General features: G+C 45.0%; 1 protein-coding gene across 2 annotated transcripts; it reads right to left on the bottom strand.

The window, feature by feature from the left end:
* Window positions 1–1,956: 1,956 nt before the first annotated feature.
* On the bottom strand, window positions 1,957–23,996 carry LOC139262354 (pecanex-like protein 4). 2 transcript variants are annotated; one of them, XM_070877544.1, is made up of 4 exons: window positions 23,907–23,996; window positions 5,674–6,414; window positions 4,569–4,745; window positions 1,957–2,513 (listed from the first exon to the last, which is right to left on the bottom strand). In XM_070877544.1, the coding sequence occupies exons 2-4, from the start codon at window positions 6,360–6,362 to the stop codon at window positions 1,964–1,966; spliced, it is 1,416 nt and encodes a 471-aa protein (XP_070733645.1). In that variant the 5' UTR covers window positions 6,363–6,414; window positions 23,907–23,996; the 3' UTR covers window positions 1,957–1,963. The 2 variants fall into 2 exon arrangements, with proteins under 2 accessions (XP_070733645.1, XP_070733646.1); XM_070877545.1 differs by lacking the exon at window positions 23,907–23,996 and adding an exon at window positions 23,456–23,611.
* Window positions 23,997–26,491: the final 2,495 nt, after the last annotated feature.

The following is a 26,491-nucleotide window of genomic DNA, read 5'->3' as shown; positions in this document are numbered from 1 at the left end:
CTTACATTTCTGTCCCGAATCAGCCTGTCCCCCATCCAGCTTTGACCTCTGGGCCTGTTCCTCTCTCTCCTAATCTTCAGACCTACACTCACCCTGTGCTAGGCCTAATTTAATTTTCCCTCAGCATGCAAGAATACAAGAACATAAGAAATAGGAGCAAAAGTAGGCCATTCAGCCCTTCAAGCCTGCTCCGCCATTCAATAAGATCATGGCTGATCTTCTACCTCAACTTCACCTTCCCTATATCCCTCGAGTTCCTTAGTATCTGTATAAAATGAACTGTATAAAACACTGGTTAGGCCACAGCTGGAGTACTATATGCAGTTCTGGTCACATTACAGGAAAGATGTGATTGCACTGGAAAGGGTGCAGAGGAGAATTACAAGAATGTTGCCTGGACTGGAGAATTTTGGCTATGAGAAAAGATTGGAGATGCTGGGTCTGTTTTCTTTGGAACAGAGGAGGCTGAGGGGAGACCTGATTGAGCTGTATAAAATTATGAAGGGTCTGGATAGAGTAGATAGGAAGGACCCGTTTCCCTTGGAAGAGGAGTCAACAATCAGGGGGCATAGATTTAAAGTAATTGGGGGATGGTATAAAGGAGATACGAGGGGAAATATCTTCACCCAGAGTGGTGGGAGTCTGGAACTCACTGCCTGAAAGGGTGGTAGAGACAGAAAACCTCACCACATTAAAAGAATACTTGGATGTGCACTTAAAGTGCTGTAATCTGCAGGGCTACGGACCAAGAGCTGGAAAGTGGGATTAGGCTGGATAGCTCTTGGTCGGCCGACGCAGATACGATGGGCTGAAATGGCCTCCTTCTATGCTGTAAATTTCTATGATTCTATGTATCCAAAAATCTATCGATCTCTGTTTTGAAAATACTCAACGGCTGAGCATCAACATTTCTCTGGGAGAGATTTCACAATTGTTCCAACAATTCCAGACACACCAATATCAGTAAGGGCCATGACTCTGGATCCACCACCTCATTATCAGGAGTACCATCATGTCAGGAATACAAGACTGCAGCTGCACATCCATGGCTTCCTCTTGGTGTAAATACGGATTCTTTTTCCCTCAATCTGTTTCAGCGAATACACTGACACGCCTTTTCTGTAAAAGACCTTTATTGAAGATTCTCCGGCCGGGACTTGTCAAAACAAAGGGACACTCTCAATCAGAGCCTGTTTACCTTCCCCTGGACAAGCCCTTTTCAGCGCGAAAAGCACATTAGATATACATTTTCAAAACAGAACACATTTGATTAGCACTTGGTCTATCCAATCCCTTTCTGCCTCCCCCTTCCCCCCCCCCCCCCCATGAGTACGTCCAATGGCAGGCAAGAAAGTCTCCCAATTAGGGCTGGTGTCAGGCAGGTTAGTTATAGCTTTGCTACACTGTCTTCCCTTATCAGTAAAGAACCCAATTAGTTTCTCTTCCTCCTTATCAGTAGAAGCTATTACTTTTCCCTTCCTATCTAGAATTGCTTTCTTTCTTTGTGCTGCCTTGGGCTTTCTCATGACCCGTGTCTAACCTCAACTTCAACTCTTGGTAACCCCTTTTTTTCCTGTTGATTCTGCAGTTGCCTGCATCTTGACCATTTCTTTAGCTATTTTCCCTTTTTTCTCCATCCTTTTGCCACCTTCTCTAGCCATCTACCACTTTCGCAACCCTTTTACACATTCTCATTGGCACAGGCCCCAACCTCCAAATTGCCTTACAACTATCATGCCACAATACCCCCCCAGTGGCCTCTCCGCAACTCACCCAATCTCATACTACTACATGTGTCAAGACTTTTTCTTTCAAAAAGAAAAATATCATACATCAGCCAATAACAAAAAGAAAACAATTCAGTAAACACCTGAGATACTTAGACAGTGGAAACAGAAAGAGATAAAAAGACAGGCAGGAACAGACATCTTGCCAGAAATAAATTAGACACAGCACTAGCCATCTAGCCTATTACTGTTTTAGGCAACTTACTGAGATTGAGGAGAATCCTTTGAATCATGCCAGCCTTCATCAATATTGCTTGTTTCTGCTTAAAAACTTTCACAGTTCTTATGCCTTTGGGAAACAAAGGATTTCGAAAGAATCCAAATAGAATATATGCACCTTGAATTTCTTGGAAGATCTTCCATACTACCAGTGTTCCTATTAAGATATAGCTTATTATGGCCTGAGGACTTATTTTAGATGCAGTTGATCTTCTTGCAAAGAAATGTAATAAACCAGCTTCTGCAAGTGTCATTATAAGAAGACTAATATAAATCAAGCCTTCTTTCCAGCCAAGCTGCCATCCAATTCGGTTACTAAAATGTTTAGGGTATTCTAATGAAGCATGAGCTGTCCTGCAGCAGAATCTGAATGAAGCCTCAATTTGACTGAGATCAAGACTAAGTATAAATCCCATTCCAGTTGTGAACAGCACCACACCAAGAGTGTTGGGGATGAAGAATGTTGCAATCACTACTCCAACAGACACAATAAACATAACCAATAGCCTGCAGAAATAAAAAGCATAGATGTAAAAATATACACAGCATTAGTACAGCACTAAATATGACACCAGTTTCCTACTATGCAAGTATAATGTAGTCACAAATTCTGTATGTGTGTCAAGTACATGTACACATTCATGATCATGACGCAAAGAAAATATTACCATACACCAGCTGATTTCCTGCAGTGTTGTACATGGAATTAAAATAAAATTAAGGTGAAGCAGGGTTGGAGGGTGGGGGATAATTAAAGTAGGGCCAGGGAGGGACTGCATCGTTGGAGGCCATGGGTAGTGGAAATCTGGAACTCGTTCTCCCAAAAGGCTGTGGGTGCTGGCTCAATTGAAATTTTAAAGACCAAAATCAATAAATTTTTGTTGTTAGGTAAGGGTATCAAGGGATAAAGGCGGGTAAATGGAGTTGAGGTACAGATCAGCCATGATCCATCTGAAAAGCAGAACAGGGTCTGGTGGCTCAAAGGCCTACTCCTCTTCCCATGTTGTAGTTTAAAATAGTAGCTACTTTTATATAGAAACACACTGAAGATGGTTAACCTTTATCAGGAATAGGTTGTGTTGAAGATGTTATTAAGGGATCGCAAATAAAACTTCAAGTGTAGTAGCATTAAATGTTATTTGACGAACAGCATTATTACACTAGTGTCATAACACAATTTACAAAAGCAGGTCCTGCTACATTATAATGTAATTTTCAAATGTAGTAATCCTGGTGTTATGAAGTTACAGCACAAAAGTTTCACATCTAGAACTCTGGTCAATCATTAAGCACATTGTAAGTCTCAGGTTGATGGGATTAAAAATACCAGCAAGAATGATAACTGTAGGCTGATGAGCAAGTTTTCTCACAATATGTTTAATTACATATTTGCTTTTTAGACACCCAGTTTTAGACTTCCTATATTTAAAAAAAAGTCAGCTGAAAATAGTTCAGCAGGTGGTGATTTGTACAGCCTAATAAAGTGTTTGGAGCCAAGTTTGCAGATTATTAACTGGTAACTGACAACACAAAGTTTTGTGCCTAGTATACAATGGTACAGTTTCATTTACAGGAAGTGCATGTACATAAAAGTTAGGCAGACAGACATTCTTCCAGATATTTATTTCCTCCCTTCCCCCACTTATTTTGTTCCCTTGCCATTTGCCCATCCTTCAGTTCCTTGAATAATTACTACTCCTGAAGCAGACACATTTTTTCAGCTTGCACACTTTGTGATATATAGGTCTCCCTCTCCCACTCCCTACCTGCCACAACCCACCATCGTCACCAACTTAAATTGAAATAAGATGTTCTAAGGCAAAGAAAAGATCAGACAGGTCCCACATTTTGATGCCTGTTATTTGCCCAGTTAGCTAATCTGAGGCAGAAGGATCCAACGATTAGCTTTAGTGCCTCTGGATTAGAGAAGAGATTAGCAATGGTTTCCCCTCCTGATCACTGTCCAGTGACCTTTGCTGGAAGCACACATACATACATTTGATGAGGACAGGATCAAGTTTGGTTGTTATGCCATATGAATAAATAGCCCGCTGACATTCACGGTCAAGCCTCACACATGAATAAACGTAACTGTGGCAAAGCACTAAAGGGCTTCTGGCACTCTTTCAGCAGTACCTCAGAAAATCATTGCCTTCAGCAGAGGAAAGTAGGAGAGAACAATTATCAGAAGGAAAAAAATGCCTTACTTGCGTGGACTCAAAAATGAAAAGCATCAGCTTCCATATAGAGCAATGTTGTGAATCAGGATCGGTTTGTTATGCAGCAGCTTAATGCAATCACAGACCCTTGGCTAAAACCACATGCTCTGAAGAGCTTTTGCAGCATCACTAAATGCTGTACAAATGGGATCCGGAAAGAGTGGGATTCAGGAAGACCAACCAATATCAAACGGCCATCATAAAATATACTATAGCTTGTGGACTGCAGGATGAAGCAATATATGAACATAAAATTATAAAAGGAAGTGTTGTTAAATACAAGTTATTGCTGTTACTACTAAGTCATCTCACACTTCCCATTTGTGAAGAATTTAAATCTTACCTTACATTGGTTGCCATGGGTGAACCTCCAAACCCAAATTCTAAGACTTGCTCGAGAATCCATAAGAAAAGTGCATCCACAGGAGGCAAAATACCAATTGCCCAAAGGACAGGCAGAAATACAAAAATAATGTGCAAAATCTGATTAGTTTGAAGCAGGTTTGGGTTTACAATAAATCTGAGGAAAGGAAAAGAGCCAAATATTAATTCCAAAAGCACCATGGTACAAAATGCTTCAGCGATCAATCGCTTTATTCCAAATCCAACTTCCTGGTTGAGATTGCCTGCTATTATAGCCCAATATTATAAACAATTAAAATTTGCTTAAGCCAGAAGGTAAAATAATATTGATAAATTTCTACTAGCAAGAATAACATTCTTGGAAAATTAATAATCTTAAGCCACATATTTTGATTAATAATCTGAAAATATTTTAGACATAGCACTACACATTCTACCTTCTCTATCTCACAAAATTAGCGTTCTAAAATCTATGCCAACCTCCTTGCTTGAGAGCTTTTAACATTCAGTTCCTCTTCTAGAGTTGATTGGCTAGTTTCCCCTCCATCACCCCAAGTAGCATTAAGTCAAGTTCAGATTGAAGACATACATGGCAACATTCCTCTAAAACTTAATCCGTACAAACTTTCCTTGATTATGTCAGCATAATGTGAACATGAAAATGAAAATGCGTAGCTGAACTTTTTAATTTTTTAACTTCATGAAGATTATTCCGCTTCAACCACTTTCTAAGACACAAACCATTAAGATTCTCAAATGCAGCCCCAATGTAGGAAGAATTCAAATGCATTGCAGAATCCAAACTGGGCCAATTCAAAAAAAAAGCTCATTTTAGTTTTTCCAAAAATGTTAAAAGTTAGGATAATTTCGGACCAAAGTGACACATCACGCCATATTACGCACGCACAGCTGTACCTCATGCAAGCAATGGTAGCTTTAAGACATCAAAATCTGAATAGAGATTCACAATTGAAAATCAGGTCAAAATCTGAATCCAAATATAACCTTAACCACTTTATTTAGTCCCAATTCTAAAACTAATTTCTCACCAAATCAACATATTAAAGATTTTAAAAGTTGTATACCTGTCGGCAAGATCCACTGCAATGAAAGCAAAAATATAAAGTGGTCTAGTAAGTGCATTGATTTCATACGTATCTTGTGGTTGGAATGTAGCAGTCTCTACAGCAGTATTTATTATTAAAGAATATTCTCCAATGCACACAGTCACCCAACCAAAAACAAAGAGCACAACAGTTGCCCCTGTGTTGGCATATAGTATTATTAACCTGTTGGGTAGCAAATACCATGTTCCAAGACCACATAATGCTCCAGCTAGAATGGAGTGCAAAACTGTATTGATGAAATATTTTTTTCCAGGTATGATGAATTTTACTGTCTCTGACCCAGCACAGCTGGAAAAATCAAATTCGTCCTCATCTGCCAAAGTATTTTCAGACGGGAATGTTTCAACAGCCACACTCTTTCGCCTGACCCACAGGTTCATGCCTTGAACAATGAAGGCTGCTAGCATCATCAACCCTGCAGCAAGGAGCGATGCCCAATAATCTTCTAATGTGCTTAGCTGGTAAAGAACAGTCCCTACACCACCAAAAACCCATGGTATCAGGAACAAGATGATCTGATTAACATAGATGTAAGGTGGAGCACAGTATCCAAGTTTGAATCGTGGTCCTCCTAGTACTGTCTGTGGAAACCGCTTCCAAAAGAATTCCTGCTTGTAGTCGTTCAGTAGTGGGACATCTGGACCCATCCTGATTTCGCACAATTCTTACATCATCAGTATTTCCACAGTGTTGTTTTTCCTGGGAAAGTCAGAATTTAACAGTAAAACATCTAGATATTCAAGTTTAGGATTACAGACATTCTTCACTATCATACCTAGTAAACAACCACTTAAAAAGATATTATAAAATTAGGCATTTTGGAGATGGTATCAAATTTTCATTACAATTTGGATGCAATGCAGTTGTCCAATAGATTAATAGGATGGTGGTGGGGGAGGAGAACACGAGTTTGAAAGCATGTAATATAATTGCGGAACTGTACCAAATTTAACTACTCAAACTTACAACATTTCTAAACAAGCAGGAAGATTTTTTTTTAAAAATACGTTCATGGGATGTGGGTGTCGCTGGCAAAGCCAGCATTTATTGCCCATCCCCAATTGTCTCAAGAAGATAGTGGTGAGCCGCCTTCTTGAACCGCCTCAGTCCTTGTGGTGAACATACTCCCATAGTGCTGTTAGTGAGAGAGTTCCTGGATTTTGACCCAGCGACGATATACTTCCAAGTTAGGGTGGTAATGGTGTTCCTATGTGCCCGCTGTCCTAGTCCTTCTAGGTGGTAGAGGTTGCAGGTTTGTGAGGTGCTGCCGAAGAAGCCTTGGCGAGTGGCTGCAGTGTATCTTGTAGATAGTATACACAGCAGCCACTGTACGCCAGTGGTGGAGGGAGAGAATGTTTAAGGTGCTGGATGGGGTGCCAATCAAGCGGGCTGGATGGTGTCAAGCTTCTTGAGTGTTGTTGGAGCTGCACTCATCCAGGGAAGTGGAGAGTATTGCATCACTCTCCTGACGTGCCTTGTAGATGGTAGAAAGGCTTTGGGGAGTCAGGAGGTGAGCCATTCTCCGCAGAATACCCAGCCTTTGACCTGCTTTTGTTGCCACAATGTGTGTGTGGCTGGTCCAGTTCATCATAGGCAGTCCCTCGAAATCAAGGAAGACTTGCTTCCACTCTAAAAGTGAGTTCTCAGGTGACTGTACAGTCCAATATTGGAATTACAATCTCTGTCACTGGTGGGACAGAGTCGTTGAAGGAAAGGGTGGGTGGGACTGGTTTGCCGAACGCTGCCTGCGCTTGGTTTCTGCATGCTCTTGGCAACGAGACTCGAGGTGCTCAGCAACCTCCCGGATGCTTTTCCTCCACTTATGGCGGTCTTTGGCCAGGGACTCCCAGGTGTCGTTGGGAATGTTGTATTTTATCAAGGAGGCTTTGAGGGTGTCCTTGAAACGTTTGCTCTTCCCACCTGGGGTTCGCTTGCTGTGTAGGAGTTCCGAGTAGAGCGCTTGCTTTGGGAGTCTTGCATCATGCATGCGAACAATGTGACCCACCCAACGGAGCTGGTCAAATGTGGTCAGTGCTTCAATGCTGGGGATGTTGGCGCTTCTTTCCTCCCAGGGGATTTGCAGGATCTTGCGGAGACATGGTTGGTGGTATTTCTCCAGCGAGTTGAGGTGTCTACTGTATATGGTCCACGTCTCTGAGCCATACAGAAGGGCGGGTATCACTATAGCCCAAAGACCATGAACTTGGTGTCAGATATGAGGGCCTAATCTTCGAACACTCTCTTCCTCAGGCGCCCGAAGGCTGCGCTGGCGCACTGGAGACGGTGTTGAACCTCGTCGTCAATGTCTGCCCTTGCTGATAATAGGCTCCCGAGGTATGGAAAGTGGTACATGTTATCCAGGGCCGTGCCATGGATCTTGACTGGTGGGGGGCAGTGCTGTGTGGCGAGGTCAGGTTGGTGGAGGACCTTTGTTTTGCAAATATTTTGTGTAAGGCCCATGCTTTCGTATGCCTCAGTGAAGATGTTAAGATGTTGACTATGACTTGAAGTTCAGTCCCTGAATGTGCGCAGACTCAAGCATCGTCCGCGTACTGAAGCTCGATGACAGAAGTTGGGATGGTCTTGGATCTGGCCTGGAGATGACGGAGGTTGAACAGGTTCCCACTGGTTCTGTAGTTTAGTTCCACTCCAGCGGGGAGTTTGTTGAGTGTGAGATGGAGCATTGCAGCGAGGAAGATCGAGAAGAGGGTTGGCACGGTGACACAGCCCCGCTTGTCTTCGGTCCAGATGTGGATTGGGTCTGTGATGGATCCGTTGGTCAGGATTACAGCTTGCATGTGTCGTCGTGGAGTAGGCAGAGGATGATGACAAATTTGGGGGGGCAGCCGAAACGGAGGAGGACGCTCCATACTCCCTCGCAGTTGACAGTATCAAAGGCCTCTGTAAGGTCAAAGGCGGCCATGTACAAAGGTTGGTGCTGTTCCCTGCATTTCTCTTGCAGGTGTCGCGCCATAAACATCATGGGCTAGACTTTCCACTTTGCTGTCTATCGCCCACAAAATGGGCGATGTTTGATGTCCCAGTCTTACCTATCGCTAGCTCATCGCCCATTTTTTGTATGCTGATTTTCCACTCAGCGATAGGCCAGCGATGTGGAAGGCAAAAGTTTCCCTAGCAACGGCCTTCTGCGCATGCGATTTTTTTTTCCTGGTTGACAGCATTTCACGTGTTTCGGGAGGTCAGGGGTCATCCACACATGCACAGAAGGCCGTTTGTGGTGGGGGAGAGAGAGAGAGAGAGAGAGAGAGAGAGAGAGAGAGAGAGAGAGAGCGCGCGCGCGTGAGAAGGAGGAGAGAGCAAGCATTGGAGTGAGAGATTTAGGAGAAAGAGAGAAAATTAAAAACGATAATACTGTGAGAAGATAATTAGGAGCAAAAGGAGATATATTTGAAAAACGTAAATTCAAATATATAAAAACTTATAGAAAAGATAAATATTCATCAATTTGTCAAGAGTGTGGAGGAGGCTCGCAAAAGCGCCAAGCCCTTCTCAGATGAATCAGAATGGCAGGCAGTGACTAGTGGGGTACCGCAAGGTTCTGTGCTGGGGCCCCAGCTGTTTACACTGTACATTAATGATTTAGACGAGGGGATTAAATGTAGTATCTCCAAATTTGCGGATGACACTAAGTTGGGTGGCAGTGTGAGCTGCGAGGAGGATGCTATGAGGCTGCAGAACGACTTGGATAGGTTAGGTGAGTGGGCAAATGCATGGCAGATGAAGTATAATGTGGATAAATGTGAGGTTATCCACTTTGGTGGTAAAAACAGAGAGACAGACTATTATCTGAATGGTGACAGATTAGGAAAAGGGGAGGTGCAAAGAGACCTGGGTGTCATGGTACATCAGTCATTGAAGGTTGGCATGCAGGTGCAGCAGGCGGTTAAGAAAGCAAATGGCATGTTGGCCTTCATAGCGAGGGGATTTGAGTACAGGGGCAGGGAGGTGTTGCTACAGTTGTACAGGGCATTGGTGAGGCCACACCTGGAGTAATGTGTACAGTTTTGGTCTTCTAACCTGAGGAAGGACATTCTTGCTATTGAGGGAGTGCAGCGAAGGTTCACCAGACTGATTCCCGGGATGGCGGGACTGACATATCAAGAAAGACTGGATCAACTGGGCTTGTATTCACTGGAGTTCAGAAGAATGAGAGGGGACCTCATAGAAATGTTTAAAATTCTGACGGGGTTAGACAGGTTAAATGCAGGAAGAATGTTCCCAATGTTGGGGAAGTCCAGAACCAGGGGACACAGTCTAAGGATAAGGGGTAAGCCATTTAGGACCGAGATGAGGAGAAACTTCTTCACCCAGAGAGTGGTGAACCTGTGAAATTCTCTACACAGAAAGTTGTTGAGGACAATTCACTAAATATATTCAAAAAGGAGTTAGATGAAGTCCTTACTACTAGGGGGATCAAGGGGTATGGCGAGAAAGCAGGAATGGGGTACTGAAGTTGCATGTTCAGCCATGAACTCATTGAATGGCGGTGCAGGCTAGAAGGGCCGAATGGCCTACTCCTGCACCTATTTTCTATGTTTCTATGTTCTATGAAGTCCACATTAAGGAGGTTTATGCAAGGTGGGCGAGTTAACCCGGGGTGGCAGTGCGAACCCCCCCCCCACCGCCCCGGGCGTACAGGAAAATATGGGCCGAGATTTCGGACGTCGTCTCAGTGGCGTCCAATGAGGCAAGTGAGTTCGACCAATGTCACAAGCATTGGAACAGCTTGGTCTCGTCAGCAAGAGTAAGTACAGATCTTACATTGTATTGATGGACATTATTATCTCATTAAATCTACTGCATTGAAATATATTTTGTACACAGTGGGATACTTTTGTACATTAGCTCCTGACATTGCAGACCTCAATGGAGATTGTAATGAGAGAGAGATATGTTTATGTCAATCACCACCTCGTATCCCCGATATGTGTTATAACTGTGAAAATGTCTTTCCATGTTAGTACACATACCATACAGCTTATGCCATGCACTTTGCCAATTTTTCAGAGGAAGATATCAAACAACCTAAAGATAAGGGGTAAGACATTTAGGACCGAGATGAGGAGAAACTTCTTCACCCAGAGAGTGGTGAACCTGTGGAATTCTCTACCACAGGAAGTTGTTGAGGCCAATTCACTAAATATATTCAAAAAGGAGTTAGATGTAGTCCTTACTACTAGGGGGCTCAAGGGGTATGGCGAGAAAGCAGGAATGAGGTACTGAAGTTGCATGTTCAGCCATGAACTCATTGAATGGCGGTGCAAGGCTCGAAGGGCCGAATGGCCTACTCCTGCACTTATTTTCTGTTTCTAACCGAACCCAGCAGAGGCGCACGGGAGGGGGCACAGCTGCCTTACAACCACTGACTGACATTGAGGAGCATGCTGCAGCTCCGGTGGGGAGCCACAGTCGAGCAGCCACCTCCCGTGGATCTGTCGAGCCCTCTAATGTGTCACGTGAGTAGTGTGTCAAGCAGTGCTAAAGTAATGTAATGTCATTTCATGACAATATACGAATGTACGGTTCTTTTAATCAATCTATATATCTCAGACTAATCCTGCCTCCACAACTCTGTTACTCAATTCCGCATAGATGGACTATCATATGTACTAACATATGATGTCCAAGAGTGCCTCGGTAGCACCAGTACTGACCGAGTCCTGAAGGAAATAGCTGCCAGACTGAACCTCCATCAGGTGGTGAGAGAACCAACACCAGGGGAAAACCGACTTCACCTCGTCCTCACCAATCTACCTATCGCAGATGCATCTGCCCATGACAGCATTGATGGCAGTGACCACTGCACAGTCATTCTGCTACGAAATCCTTATCATCAAGCTAGGGGACCAACCCTGGTTCAATGAATGCAGAAGAGCATGCTGGGAAACATAGAAACATAGAAAATAGGTGCAGGAGTAGGCCATTCGGCCCTTCGAGCCTGCACCGCCATTCAATGAGTTCATGGCTGAACATGCAATTTCAGTACCCCATTCCTGCTTTCTCGCCATACCCTTGATCCCCCTAGTAGTAAGGACTACATCTAACTCCTTTTTGAATATAATTTAGTGAATTGGCCTCAACAACTTTCTGTGGTAGAAAATTCCACAGGTTCACCACTCTCTGGGTGAAGAAGTTTCTCCTCATCTCGGTCCTAAATGGCTTACCCCTTATCCTTAGACTGTGACCCCTGGTTCTGGACTACCCCAACATTGGGAACATTCTTCCTGCATCTAACGTGTCTAAACCCGTCAGAATTTTAAACGTTTCGATGAGATCCCCTCTCAATGGCCCCAAGTTTCCACACGCGGCAAAACAGGCGCCCCTCCAAGCTGGGTGCCCGTTTTTCGCGCCGAAAACGGCGCCTGAAAAAAAACGCGCTATTCTCGAGAGCTTTGCAGCTCGATGTCAGCTTGGCGCGGCGCCCAGGGGGCGGAGCCTACCATTCGCGGCGATTTTGTAAGTAGGAGGGGGCGGGTACCATTTAAATGAGTTTTTTTCATGCCGGCAACCCTGCATGTGCGCGTTGAAGCGTTCGCGCAGTGTGAAGGAAACATTGGCACTCGGCCATTTTTGTAGTTCTTTGTAGCTGTTCAATTTTTAACTTTTTAATAAAACCACATTGCCCTTCCATGATCAGCACTGAGGCTTCTTGCAGCAGTGAGAAGGCTGCAGGAAGCCTCAGAAGTTGAGGCAGCCGTTTCCCGACGGGCCCGACTGACGGCATGGGGGCCTCCTCCCCTCGCTGCCGTCGGGAATGGCTGCCTCAACTTCTGAGGCTTCCTGCAGCCTCCTCTCTGCCTGCCCCCCGCTGCGGTCGGTCGGGCCCTTACTGCCTCCCCCACCCCATGCCGTCGGAAACGGCTGCCTTCTCCCTGCCTCCCCCCCGCTGCGGTCGGTTGGGCCCTTACTGCCTCCCCTGCCTCCCCCCCCCCATGCCGTCGGGAATGGCTGCCTTCTCCCTGCCTCCCCCCCCGCTGCGGTCGGTCGGGCCCTTATTGCCTCCGCCCCCCCCCCCCCCCCAATGCCGTCGGGAACGGCTGCCTCCTCCCTGCGTGCCCCCTGCTGCGGTTGGTCGGGCCCTTACTGCCTCCCCCCCCTGCCGTCGGGAACGGCTGCCTCCTCACTGCCTCCCCTCCCCTGCCGTCGGGAACGGCTGCCTCAACTTGAGGCTTCCTGCAGCCTTCTCCCTGCCTGAAGCACTTTCACACAGGTAGGAACATGGTTTATTTAATCTTTTCTTTCCTTATAAATTTTTATTCAGGTTGGAATTATTTGTATAATATTTGTATAAGTATAACTAAGGATTTATTGTAGAATGTAATGACTTCCCTTCCCCCTTCCCCCCCACCCCCACCACCTCGTTCCGGACGCCTAATTTGTAAACTGCACCTGATTTTTTAATGTGTAGACAAGGTTTTTTCAGGCCTACAAAAATCTTCACTTGCTCCATTCTAAGTTAGTTTGGAGTACGTTTTCACTGTGGAAACTTTCAAATCAGGCGTTAGTGGCTGGACACGCCCCCTTTTGAAAAAAAAATTCTGTTCAAAAGGGAAACTGTTCTAACTGGCTAGAACTGCAGAAAACTTAAATGTGGAGAATTGCGTTTTCTAAGATACTCCGTTCTCCACCAGTTGCTCCTAAAAATCAGGAGCAAATCATGTGGAAAATTGGGGCCATTCTTCTGAACTACAGTGAATACAAGCCCAGTTGATCCAGTCTTTCATGATATGTCAGTCCCGCCATCCCAGGAATCAGTCTGGTGAACCTTCGCTGCACTCCCTCAATAGCAAGAATGCCCTTCCTCAAGTTAGGAGACCTAAACTGTACACAATACTCCAGGTGTGGCCTCACCAAGGCCCTGTACAACTGTAGTAAAACCTCCCTGCCCCTGTACTCAAATTCCCTCGCTATGAAGGCCAACATGCCATTTGCTTTCTTAACCGCCTGCTGTACCTGCATACCAACCTTCAATAACTGATGTACCATGACACCCAGGTCTCGATGCACCTCCCCTTTTCCTAATCTGTCGCCATTCAGATAATAGTCTGTCTCTCTGTTTTTACCACCAAAGTGGATAACCTCACATTTATCCACATTATACTTCATCTGCCATGCATTTGCCCACTCACCTAACCTATCCAAGTCACTCTGCAGCCTCATAGCATCCTCCTCGCAGCTCACACTGCCACCCAACTTAGTGTCATCCTCAAATTTGGAGATACTACATTTAATCCCCTCGTCTAAATCATTAATGTGCAATGTAAACAGTTGGGTACCCGACTAGTCACTGCCTGCCATTCTGAAAAGTACCTATTTACTCCTACTCTTTGCTTCCTGTCTGCCAACCAGTTCTCAATCCACGTCAGCACACTACCCCCAATCCCATGTGCTTTAACTTTGGGCATTAATCTCTTGTGTGGGACCTTGTCAAAAGCCTTCTGAAAGTCCAAATACACCACATCAACTGGTTCTCCCTTGTCCACTCTACTGAAAACATCCTCAAAAAATTCCAGAAGATTTGTCAAGCATGATTTCCCTTTCACAAATCCATGCTGACTTGGACCTATCATGTCAGCTCTTTCCAAATGCGCTGTTATGACATCCTTAATAATTGATTCCATCATTTTACCCACTACCGATGTCAGGCTGACCGGTCTACAATTCCCTGTTTTCTCTCTCCCTCCTTTTTTAAAAAGTGGGGTTACATTGGCTACCCTCCACTCCATAGGAACTGATCCAGAGTCTATGGAATGTTGGAAAATTACTGTCAATGCATCCGCTATTTCCAAGGCCACCTCCTGAAGTACTCTGGGATGCAGACCATCAGGCCCTGGGGATTTATCGGCCTTCAATCCCATCAATTTCCCCAACACAATTTCCCGACCAATAAGGATTTCCCTCAGTTCCTCCTTCTTACTCGATCCTCTGACCCCTTTTGTATCCGGAAGGTTGTTTGTGTCCTCCTTAGTGAATACCGAACCAAAGTACTTGTTCAATTGGTCTGCCATTTCCTTGTTCCCAATTATGACTTCCCCTGACTCTGACTGCAGGGAACTTACATTTGTCTTTATTAACCTTTTTCTCTTTACATATCTATAAAATAGACTGCAAAAGCTTCTAATGTTCCCTGCAAGCTTCCTCTCGTATTCTATTTTCCCTGCCCTAATCAAACCCTTTGTCCTCCTCTGCTGAGTTCTAAATTTCTCCCAGTCCCCGGGTTCGCTGCTATTTCTGGCCAATTTGTATGCCACTTCCTTGGCTTTAATACTATCCCTGATTTCCTTTGAATACCACAGTTGAACCACCATGTTTACCTAAATATGAGGTACCAACCTGGGGAAGCTGCAACACAGGACTACATGCATGCTAAGCAGTGGAAGCAGCATGCTACATACAGAGCGGAGCGATCCCACAATCAAAGGATCAGATCAAAGCTTTTCAGATCTGCCACATCCAGTCGTGAATGGTGGTTGATAATTAAACAACTAACGGGAGGAGGTGGCTCCATGAATATCCCCATCCCCAATGGTGGTGGAGGCCAGCATGCAAGTGCAAAAGTCAAGGCAGAAGCGTTTGCAACCATCGACAGCCAGAAGTGCCGAGTGGATGATCCATATTGGTCTCCTCCTGAGGTCCCCACCATTACATAAGTCAGTTTTCAGCCAATTTGATTCACTACACGATATCAAGAAATGACTGAGCGCACTGGATACAGCAACGGCTATGGGCCCCGGCAACATCCCGGCTGTCGTGCTGAAGACAGTAGACCGCCCCATCAGTCTACTCTCAATCATCAGCAAAGTGATGGAAGGTGTCGTCGAAAGTACTATCAAGCGGCACTTACTCATCAATAACCATCTCACCAATGCTCAGTTTGGGTTCCGCCAGGACCACTCAGCTCCAGACCTCATTACAGACTTCGTCCAAACATGGACAAAAGAGCTGAATTCCAGAGGCGAGGTGAGAGTGACTGCACTTGACATCAAGGCAACATTTTACCGAGTGTGACATCAAGGAGCCCTCGTAAAACTGAAATCAATGGGAATCATGGGGAAAACTCTCCACTGGTTGGAGTCATACCTAGCACAAAGGAAGATGGTTGTGGTTGTTGGAGGTCAATCATCCCAGCTCCAGGACATCGTTGCAGGAGTTCCTCAGGACAGTGTCCTAGGCCCAACCTTCTGCAGCTGCTTCATCAATGACCTTCCCTCCATCACAAGGTCAGAAGTGGGGATGTTCGCTGATGATTACACAGCGTGCAGTTCCATTCACAACTCCTCTGAAAATGAAACCGTACATTTCCACATGAAGCATGACCTGGATAACATTCAGGCTAGGGCTGGTAAGTGGCAACAGTTGCACCACACAAAAAAGAACACAGACTTGCATTTATATAGTGCCTTTCATAGAAACATAGAAAATAGGTGCAGGAGCAGGCCATTCGGCCCTTAGAGCCTGCACCACCATTCAATAAGATCATGGCTGATCATTCACCTCAGTACCCTTTTCCTGCTTTCTCTCCATACCCCTCGATCCCTTTAGCCGTCAGGGCCATATCTAACTCCCTCTTGAATATATCCAATGGGCTGGCATCAACAACTCTCTGCGGTAGAGAATTCCACAGGTTAACAACTCTCCAAGTGAAGAGGTTTCTCCTCATCTCAGTCCTAAATGGCTTACCCCTTATCCTTAGACTGTGTCCCCTGGTTCTGGACTTCCCCCAACATCGGAAACATTCTTGCTGCATCTAACCTGTCCAATCCCATCAGAATTTTATATGTTTCTATGAGATTCCCTCTCATCCTTCTAAACTCCAGTGAATACAGGCCCGTCACACCAGTCTCTCCTTATGTCAGCCCCGCCATCCCGGGAATCAGTCTGGTGAACCTTCGCTGCACTACCTCAATAGCAAGAACATCCTTCCTCAGATTAGGAGACCAAAACCGAACACAATATTCAAGGTGTGGGCTTACCAAGGCCCTGTACAGCTGCAGCAAGACCTCTCTGCTCCGATACTCAAATCCTCTCGCTATGAAGGCCAACATGCCATTTGCCTTCTTCACTGCCTGCTGTACCTGTATGCCAACCTTCAATGACTGATGCACCATGATACCCAGGTCTCGTTGCACCTCCCACTTTACCAATCTGTCACCATTCAGATAATAATCAGCCCTCTTGTTTTTACCACCAAAGTGGAGAACCTCACATTTATTCACATTATACCGCATCTGCCATGTATTGCCCACTCACCTAACCCGTCGAAGTCACCCTGCAGCCTCTTAGCATCCCCCTCACAGCTCACACTGCCACCCAGTTTAGTATCATCTGCAAACTTGGAGATATTACATTCAATTCCTTCATCCAAATCATTAATGTATATTGTAAATAGCTGGGGTCCCAGTAGTGCAGTACCCCACGAGTCACTGCCTGCCATTCTTTGGCAGACAGGAAGCAACCAGTTCTCTATCCACGTCAATACATTACCCCCAATACAATGTGCTTTAATTTTGCCCACCAATCTCGTGTGGGAACTTATCAAAAGCCTTTTCAACGCCCAAATACACCACATCCACTGGTTCTCCCCTGTCCACTCTACTAGTTATGTAGAAACATAGAGACATAAAAAATAGGTGCAGGAGTAGGCCATTCGGCCCTTCGAGCCTGCACCAGCATTCAATAAAATCATGGCTGATCATTCCCTCAGTACCCCTTTCCTACTTTCTCTCCATACCCCTTGATCCCCTTAGCCCCAAGGGCCATATCTAACTCCCTCTTGAATATATCCAATGAACTGGCATCAACAACTCTCTGCGGCAGGGAATTCCACAGGTTAACAACTCTCTGAGTGAAGAAGTTTCTCCTCATCTCAGTCCTAAATGGCCTACCCCTTGTTCTAAGACTGTGTCCCCTGGTTCTGGACGTCCCCAACATCGGGAACAATCTACCCGCATCTAACCTGTCCCGTCCTGTCAGAATCTTGTATGTTTCTATGAGATCCCCTCTCATCCTTCTAAACTCCAATGTATAAAGGCCCAGTTGATCCAGTCTCTCCTCAAATGTCAGTCCAGCCATCCCAGGAATCAGTCTGGTGAACCTTCGCTGCACCCCCTCAATAGCAAGAACGTCCTTCCTCGGATTAGGAGACCAAACTGAACACAATATTCGAGGTGAGGCCTCACCAAGGCCCTGTACAACTGCAGTAAGACCTCCCTGCTCCTATACTCAAATCCCCTAGCTATGAAGGCCAACATACCATTTGCCTTCTTCACCGCCTGCTGTACCTGTATTCCAACTTCCAATGACTGATGAACCATGTCTCGTTGCATCTCCCCTTTTCCAAAGCTGCCACCATTCAGATAATATTCTGTCTTCGGGTTTTTGCCACCAAAGTGGATAACCTCACATTTATTCACATTATACTGCATCTGCCATGCATTAGCCCACTCACCTAACCTGTTAAAGTCCCCCTGCAGCCTCTTAGCATTCTCCTCACAGCTCACCCAGTTTAGTATCATCTGCAAACTTGGAGATATTACACTAAATTCCTTCATCCAAATCATTGATGTATATTGTAAAGAGCTGGGGTCCCAGCACTGAGCCGTGCGGTACTCCACTAGCCATTCTGAAAAGGACCCGTTTATCCCGACTCTCTGCTTCCTGTCTGCCAACCAGTTCTCTTATCCATGTCAGTATATTATCCCCAATACCACGTGCTTTGATTTTGCACACCAATCTCATGTGCGACCTTGTCAAAAGCCTTTTGAAAGTCCAAATACACCATATCCACTGGTTTTCCCTTGTCCACTCTACTAGTTACATCCTCAAAAAATTCCAGAAGATTTATCATGCATGATTTCCCCTTCATAAATCCATGCTGACTTGGACCGATCCTGTCACTGCTTTCCAAATGCGCTGCTATTTCATCTTTAATAATTGATTCCAACATTTTCCCCACCACTTATGTCAGGCTAACCGGTCTATAATTACCCGCTTTCTCTCTCCCTCTCTTTTTAAAAAGTGGTGTTATATTAGCTACCCTGCAGTCCATAGGAACTGATCCAGACTCGATAGACTGTTGGAAAATGATCACCAATGCATCCACTATTTCTAGGGCCACATCCCTAAGTACTCTGGGATGCAGACTATCAGGTCCCGGCGATTTATCAGCCTTCAATCCCATCAATTTCCCTAACACAATTTCCCGCCCAATAAGGATATCCTTCAGTTCCTCCTTCTCACTAGACCCTCGGTCCCCTAGTACTTCCGGAAGGTTATTTGTGTTTTCCTTCGTGAAGACAGAACCAAAGTATTTGTTCAATTGGTCTGCCATTTCTTTGTTCCCTATTATAAATTCACCTTAATCCGACTGCAACTGACGTACGTTTGTCTTCACTAATCTTTTTCTCTTCACATATCTATAGAAGCTTTTGCAGTCAGTTTTTATGTTACCGGCAAGCTTCTTCTCGTACTCTATTTTCCCCCTCTTAATTAAACCCTTTGTCCTCCTCTGCTGAATTCTCAATTTCTCCCAGTCCTCAAGTTTGCTGCTTTTTCTGGCCAATTTATATGCCTCTTCCTTGGATTTAACACTATCCTTAATTTCCCTTGTTAGCCACGGTTGAGCCACCTTCCCAGTTTTATTTTTACTCTAGACAGGGATGTACAATTGCTGAAGTTCATCCATGTGATCTTTAAATGTTTGCCATTGCCTATCCACCGTCAACCCTTTTAGTGTCATTTGCCAGTGTATTCTAGCCAATTCACACCTCAAACCATCAAAGTTATCTTTCCTTAAGTTCAGGACCCTAGTTTCTGAATTAACTGTGCCACTCTCCATCTTAATAAAGAATTCTACCATGTTATGGTTACTCTTCCCCAAGGGGCCTCGCACAACAAGATTGCTAATTAGTCCTTTCTCATTACACATCACCCAGTCTAGGATGGCCAGCTCCCTGGTTGGTTCCTCGACATATTGGTCGAGAAAACCATCCCTAATACACTCCAGGAAATCCTCCTCCACCGCATTGCTACCAGTTTCGTTTGCCCAATCAATATGTAGATTAAAGTCGCCCATGATAACTGCTGTTCCTTTATTGAATGCATCCCTAATTTCTTGTTTGATGCTAACCCCAACTTTACTACTACTGTTTGGTGGTCTGTACACAACTCCCACTAGCGTTTTCTGCCCCTTGGTATTCCGTAGCTCCACCCATACCGATTCCACATCATCCAAGCTAATGTCCTTTCTTACTATTGCCTTAATTTCCTCTTTAACCAGCAATGCCACCCCACCTCCTTTTCCTTTCTGTCTATCCTTCCTAAATGTTGAATACCCCTGGATGTTGAGTTCCCAGCCTTGGTCACCTTGGAGCCATGTCTCCGTGATGCCAATTACATCATACCCATTAACTGCTATCTGCACAGTTAGTTTGTCCACCTTATTCCGAATACTTGTCGCATTGAGGCACAGAGCCTTCAGGCTTGTCTTTCTAACACACTTTGCCCCTTTAGAATTTTGCTATAATGTGGCCCTTTTTGTTTTTTGCCTTAGGTTTCTCTGCCCTCCACTTTTACTTTTCTTCTTTCTATCTTTTGCTTCTGCCCCCATTCTACTTCCTTCTGTCTCCCTGCACAGGTTCCCATCCCCCTGCCATATTTCTTTAACTTCCCCCCCAACAGCACGAGCAAACACTCCCCCTAGGACATTGGTTCCGATCCTGCCCAGGTGCAGACCATCCGGTTTGTACTGGTCCCTCCTCCCCCAGAACTGGTTCCAATGTCCCAGGAATTTGAATCCCTCCCTTCTGCACCACTCCTCAAGCCACATATTCATCTGAGCTATCCTGCGATTCCTACTCTGATGAGCACGTGGCACTGGTAGCAATCCTGGGATTACTACTTTTAAGGTCCTACTTTTTAAATTTAGGTCCCTAAATTCATCTTGTAGGACCTCATCCCGTTTTTTACCTATATCGTTGGTACCTATATGCACCACGACAACTGGCTGTTCACCCTCCCTTTTCAGAATGCCCTGCACCCGCTCGGAGACATCCTTCACCCTTGCACCAGGGAGGCAACATACCATCCTGGAGTCTCGGTTGCGGCTGCAGAAACGTCTATCTATTACCCTTACAAATGAATTCCCTATCACTATATTTCTCCCACTCTTTTTCCTGCCCTCCTGTGCAGCAGAGCCACCTATGGTGCCATGAACTTGGCTGCTGCCGACGCCCTCCCCTGATGAGTCATCCCCCTCAACAGTACCCAAAGCGGTGTATCTGTTTTGCAGGGAGATGGCCGCAGGGGACCCCTGCACTACCTTCCTTGCACTGCTCTTTCTGTTGGTCATCCATTCCCTATCTGGCTGTGTACCCTTTACCTGCGGTGAGACCAACTCACTAAACGTGCTATTCACGTCATTCTCAGCATCGTGGATGCTTCAGAGTTCATCCAGTGTCGCAATGCGGTCCGTCAACAGCTGCAGGCAGATGCACTTCCAGCACACGTAGTTGTCAGGGACACCGGAAGCGTCCTTGACTTCCCACATAGTACAGGAGGAGCATAACATGTCTGAGCTCTCCTGCCATGACTTAACCCTTAGATAAACCTAAATTGGCAACAACAATGCTAACGGTTACTTACTGATAAAGAAAAGAAAAAGAAAATCTACTTACCAATCACCAGCCAATCACTTACCCCCTTGGCTGTGACTTCACCTTTTGATTTCTTTCTACTTCTTATTTGCCTTCTCTCCCCGCTGCACCTGCACTGGCTGTGCCTTTATAGGCCTCCGCCGATCCCCGGACTTCCCGCTGCTCGCACTCCCGCCTCCGACGACAGTTGTGCCTTTATAGGCCTCTGCCGATCCCCAGACTCCCTGCTGCTCGCACTCGTGCCTCCGACGACTACTGTGCCTCAAAAAATTCTAGAACATTTGTCAAGCATGATTTCCCTTTCATAAATCCATGCTGACTTGGACCGATCCGATCACTGCTTTCCAAATGCGCTGCTATTACATCTTTAATAATTGATTCCAACATTTTCCCCACTACCAATGTCAGGCTAACCGGTCTATAATTTCCTGTTTTCTCTCTCCCTCCTTTTTAAAAAGTGGGGTTACATTAGCTACCCTCCAATCCATAGGAACTAATCCAGAGTCTATAGATTGTTGGAAAATGACCACCAATGTATCCACTATTTCTAGGACCACTTCCTTAAGTTCTCTGGGATGCAGACTATCAGGTCTTGGGGATTTATCGGCCTTTAATCCCATCAATTTCCCCAACACAATTTTCTGACTAATAAAGATTTCCTTCAGTTCCTCCTTCTCGCTAGACCCTCGGTCCCCTAGTATTTCCGGAAGGTTATTTGTGTCTTCCTTACTGAAGACAGAACCAAAGTATTTGTTCAATTGGTCTGCCATTTCTTTGTTCCCCATTATAATTTCACCTGAATCCGACTGCAAGGGACCTACATTTGTCTTCACCAATCTTTTTCTCTTCACATACCTATAGAAGCTTTTACAGTCAGTTTTGGCTGGCCCGTGCTGTCCCTGGGCTCTCGGCTCTTCTGGGCCCTGTCCCTCATCTGTCGCACCTTCGCCACGATCTCTCACCGCTCCTCCGCCACGATGTTCCCACTCCTCTGTACCTGGGCCCTGCCGATGTTCCTGCCCACGCTCCAAAACGGCAACCAGGGTTTTGATGACGTCACCCAATCGCCCATCTCAAAAACGTTGCACACTTGAAGCAGCTCGCGTTCGAGGTTGAAGTGGTATGCCGCTCCAGCTCTTTTATAGCCCGACCTGCGGAGCTGTTCTCTCGCAGGTAACTACATGTCTCCCATGACATACAAACTGGATATCAGATTTTCTGCACATGTCCTCATGTGTGTTTCTTCAGTCGTGTTCAAAAGCAGACCAAGAAAACACTTGGTACGACAAGGCCAGATATGAACCACTAAGCTGCTTTATTACAGAAATCACAAGCAACAGAGAAACAGTTACACTCAGACTCACTTAATTAAAATCAGTACAATTTGTTTTCACGTACTTTACAAAACAATGAACATACGACACTTCCCCACAATAGTGGATCAGCATGTTTGAATTAAACAATTAACCTCAACTATCCTCCTGCATTTGGTCAGTGAGTATTTCTGTCTCTGTTTTTAATCTCCTTGTTAACAACTCAAAAGGTAATGGATTATGTCAGATAATCCTTTGAGACTCCTGGGGCTACCCAAATCAATTGGTGTACAGTGTCTAGTAAGACAGACTAATAAATTGCTTATTGTTTTCAGTCTTTTGGGAAATAACTTCAACACCTAGCTCATTAAAAGATGATCAGACTTCAAAATGGAAAAAAAAACTGAACAGTGATGCGGGGAAATATTTTGGACTTTGGCCTTCTGGGATCCAGGCTACATCAAACCACAATGTACAAGTTGCCAGAACAAAAGTCCTTAGCCAAAAGCGAGATCAAAGAATGTTTTCAGGCCAATAGAAGACATTTTGGGGTTTTACAGAGACATAATACATAACATACAGAATTAATAGTTTCAGGTGGTAGTCCTCGTTAAAACTGGTCCGATATGGGCATCAAATTACAAAAGCCAAAATGAATACTAAACGCAACAATGTTAAGAAATGTCAACATTTTGTAAGGTACATTAAAACCAGAAATAGAAATATCAAACATACCATAAGAGGCAACATTACCTTAAAATTTTCAATAAACTGGATACCTTTACGTGTGACATCTAGTAGTTTGGATTCAGTCGCGGTATTAAGAGCTTAGTTTTGGAGCACAAATCCGGCCCGGCGCATATACAATTTAATAATTTGATTTATTAAAATATTGCACCGCGATTGCCAATTGTTTTCATTTCAAATCAATTGCCATAAAAGTACACAGCCCAGCAACGTGGTAATCACACGACTCTGCCAGAATTCTGTTCCAGCAACACGACCAGCTGCCCATGGCAACCAGCAGACACGAGGGATACGGTTGGACGCCTTTTTGCACACCGTGCCTGCCGTGGTCGGGACGGGACTCGGCGGTCACCTGCACCACACACCCACAAACAACCACCTCCCAAAGTACCGCCGCTGCTTTCATCAGAGCTTCGCCTAACCCCCACCCCGCGCCGAGCCGAGCCCACGAACTCACCGACAGTCCCAACATCACACGCCCGCCGCTGGGTGGCTTGTTTCGCATTTTAGAGCCGCCAACCGCTCCACCCGATAGATGGCCATTCAGCCCGCAGCGCCGCCGCCACCGCGCATGCGCCCGACCTCTCACCCGCGGTCTGGTGACGTCAAAAGGGGAGAGAGGGAGCGAGATGCGTGGCCGCGCCAGCCTTAGAATGCCTGTGTGCTCCCAACTATTCCCCGTGTGCTCCTAACTATTCCTATGTCCAACAGAATCATTGTATCTTTGTAAGTTACTAATGTATACCAAGCCAGTCGTATCTTTTCACCTGCAGTACACTTTTAAATTGATAATGTTTTTTTTAAACTGTCTTACTATTAAGTCGTTTCAGCTGTGCATACAAGTCAACAATATCAGCTGACTCATAGATTGGTCTACATAGAGTTTCATAAATGGAATGCACTTAAACAGAGTGTTAAACTTGGGAATTTGGAGAGATTGAGAATTTGGAGCAGCGAGGGAAGGAGGTGTTGCTTTTTGCCTCCAATATTGTAGTGCTTTGTGTTACAGGTAAATATTTAGTTTCATCTACCAAAACTTAAAAGTAGATCTAGTAATTAATTTAAAAACTAAACTGTAAGTTAAATTACTTTAACTTTAATTAACTAAATAATTAAAACAAGTTTATAAAGGAATGGTGGTGGAGATAGTGTGCCGCAACTGCAACATGTGGGAGTTTGTGGAGTGCATCGCAATCCCGTCAGCAGTAAGTGTCCGCAACTCGAGGAACTTCAGATCAGAGTTGTTGAGCTAGAGTCCGAGGTACAGACGTTGCGGGGAATCGGGGAGGAGGAGAGTTAACTGGGCACTTTCATCCAGGAGGCAGTCACACCCCTTAGGTAGTAGTACAGGTCTGGTTAGTGGTCACAGACAGGAAGGTGTGACTGAAACTCAGGCAGGTAAGGGGAGCTCTTACTGGAGGAGCTTCAGCCTTGCTGCCTGTGTTAACGAGGGAAAAATCTGCACGGCACTGGTACAGGAGGCCATTCAAATCGGGGGAGTGAAAAGGAATGTTGTAGTGGTAGGGGACGATATAGTCTGGGTAATAGATAGTGTTAGCTGTAGCCGCGGTGTTGCCTGCCCGGTGGGTGCCAAGGTTAAGGATATCTCCTCGTGGTTGGAAAAGAATTTGAGGGGGAGAATCCAGTTATCGTGGTCCACGTAGGAACCAACGACATAGGAAAAATGAGGTTCTGTTGAGAGCGTTTGAAGAGCTAGGAAAGATGCTTGAGTGAATCATTAGGGATGCAATATATGATTGCTTGGATAGAGAGGGTCATATTGGGGACACCCAACATGGCTTCATAAAAAGGTCATGTCTTACAAAGAGCAAGTTATTATTTAAATGGAGAAAGATTGCAAAGTGCTGCAGTACAGCGGGACCTGAGGGTACTTGTGCATGAAACACAAAAGGTTAGTATGCAGGTACAGCAAGTGATCAGGAAACATCCAATAGAATCTTGGCCTTTATTGCAAAGGAGATGAAGTATAAAAGCAGGGAAGTTTTGCTACAGTTGTACAGGGTATTGGTGAGGCTACACCTGGAATACTGCATGCAGTTTTGGTTTCCATATTTACGAAAGGATATACTTGCTTTGGAGGCAGTTCAGAGAAGGTTCACTAGATTGATTCCAGAAATGAGGGGGTTGACTTAAGAGGGAAGGGTGAGTAGGTTAGAATTCAGAAGAATGAGAGGTGATCTTATCGAAACGTATAAGATTATGAGGGGGCTTGACAAGGTGGATGCAGAGAGGATGTTTCCACTGATGGGGGAGACTAGAACTATAGAGGGCATAATCTTAGAATAAGAGGCCGCCCATTTAAAATTGAGATGAGGAGAAATTTCTTCTCTGAGGGTTGTGGATCTGTGGAATTCGCTGCCTCAGAGAGCTGTGAAAGCTGGGACATTGAATAAATTTAACACAGAAAGAGACAGTTTCTTAAACGATAAGGGAATAAGGGGTTATGGGGAGCGGGCAGGGAAGTGGACCCGAGTCCATGATCGGATCAGCCATGATCATATTAAATGGCAGAGCAGGCTCGAGGGGCTGTATGGCCTACTCCTGCTCCTATTTCTTATGTTCTTACGTTCTTGAATCTAATAGTTTTTTTTTTTAATTATGAAGTTGGTGGATGAAGGAAGCCCAGTAGATATTGTCAACTTGAGGACTGGGAGAATTTTATAATTCAGCAGAGGAGGATAAAGGGTTTAACGAGGACAGGGAAAATAGAGGTATGAGAGGAAGCTTGCTAGGAACATAAAAACTGACTGCAAAAGCTTCTATAGATATGTGAAGAGAAAAAGATTAGTGAAGACAAACGTAGGTCCCTTGCAGTCAGAATCAGGTGAATTTATAATGGGGAACAAAGAAATGGCAGACCAGTTGAACAAATACTTTGGTTCTGTCTTCACGAGGGAAGACACAAATAACTTTCCGGAAATACTAGGGGACCGAGGGTCCAGTGAGAAGGAGGAACTGAAGGATATCCTTATTAGTCGGGAAATTGTGTTAGGGAAATTGGGATTGAAGGCCGATAAATCC

Source organism: Pristiophorus japonicus, chromosome 4, assembly GCF_044704955.1.
Source record: "Pristiophorus japonicus isolate sPriJap1 chromosome 4, sPriJap1.hap1, whole genome shotgun sequence".
Classification (NCBI taxonomy): domain Eukaryota; kingdom Metazoa; phylum Chordata; class Chondrichthyes; family Pristiophoridae; genus Pristiophorus; species Pristiophorus japonicus.
The sequence above is the reverse complement of the archived record's forward strand: the minus strand, read 5'-3'. Positions and strand labels throughout refer to the sequence as shown.

Coding starts and splice junctions, on each gene's coding strand:
- LOC139262354 (XM_070877544.1), bottom strand. CDS start 6,362: ATGGGTCCAGATGTCCCACTACTGAACGACTACAAGCAGGAATTCTTT. Junction 4,746..5,673: donor GCAGTGGATCTTGCCGACAG/GTATACAACTTT, acceptor TCCTTTCCTCAG/ATTTATTGTAAACCCAAACC. Junction 2,514..4,568: donor CCCATGGCAACCAATGTAAG/GTAAGATTTAAA, acceptor TTATTTCTGCAG/GCTATTGGTTATGTTTATTG.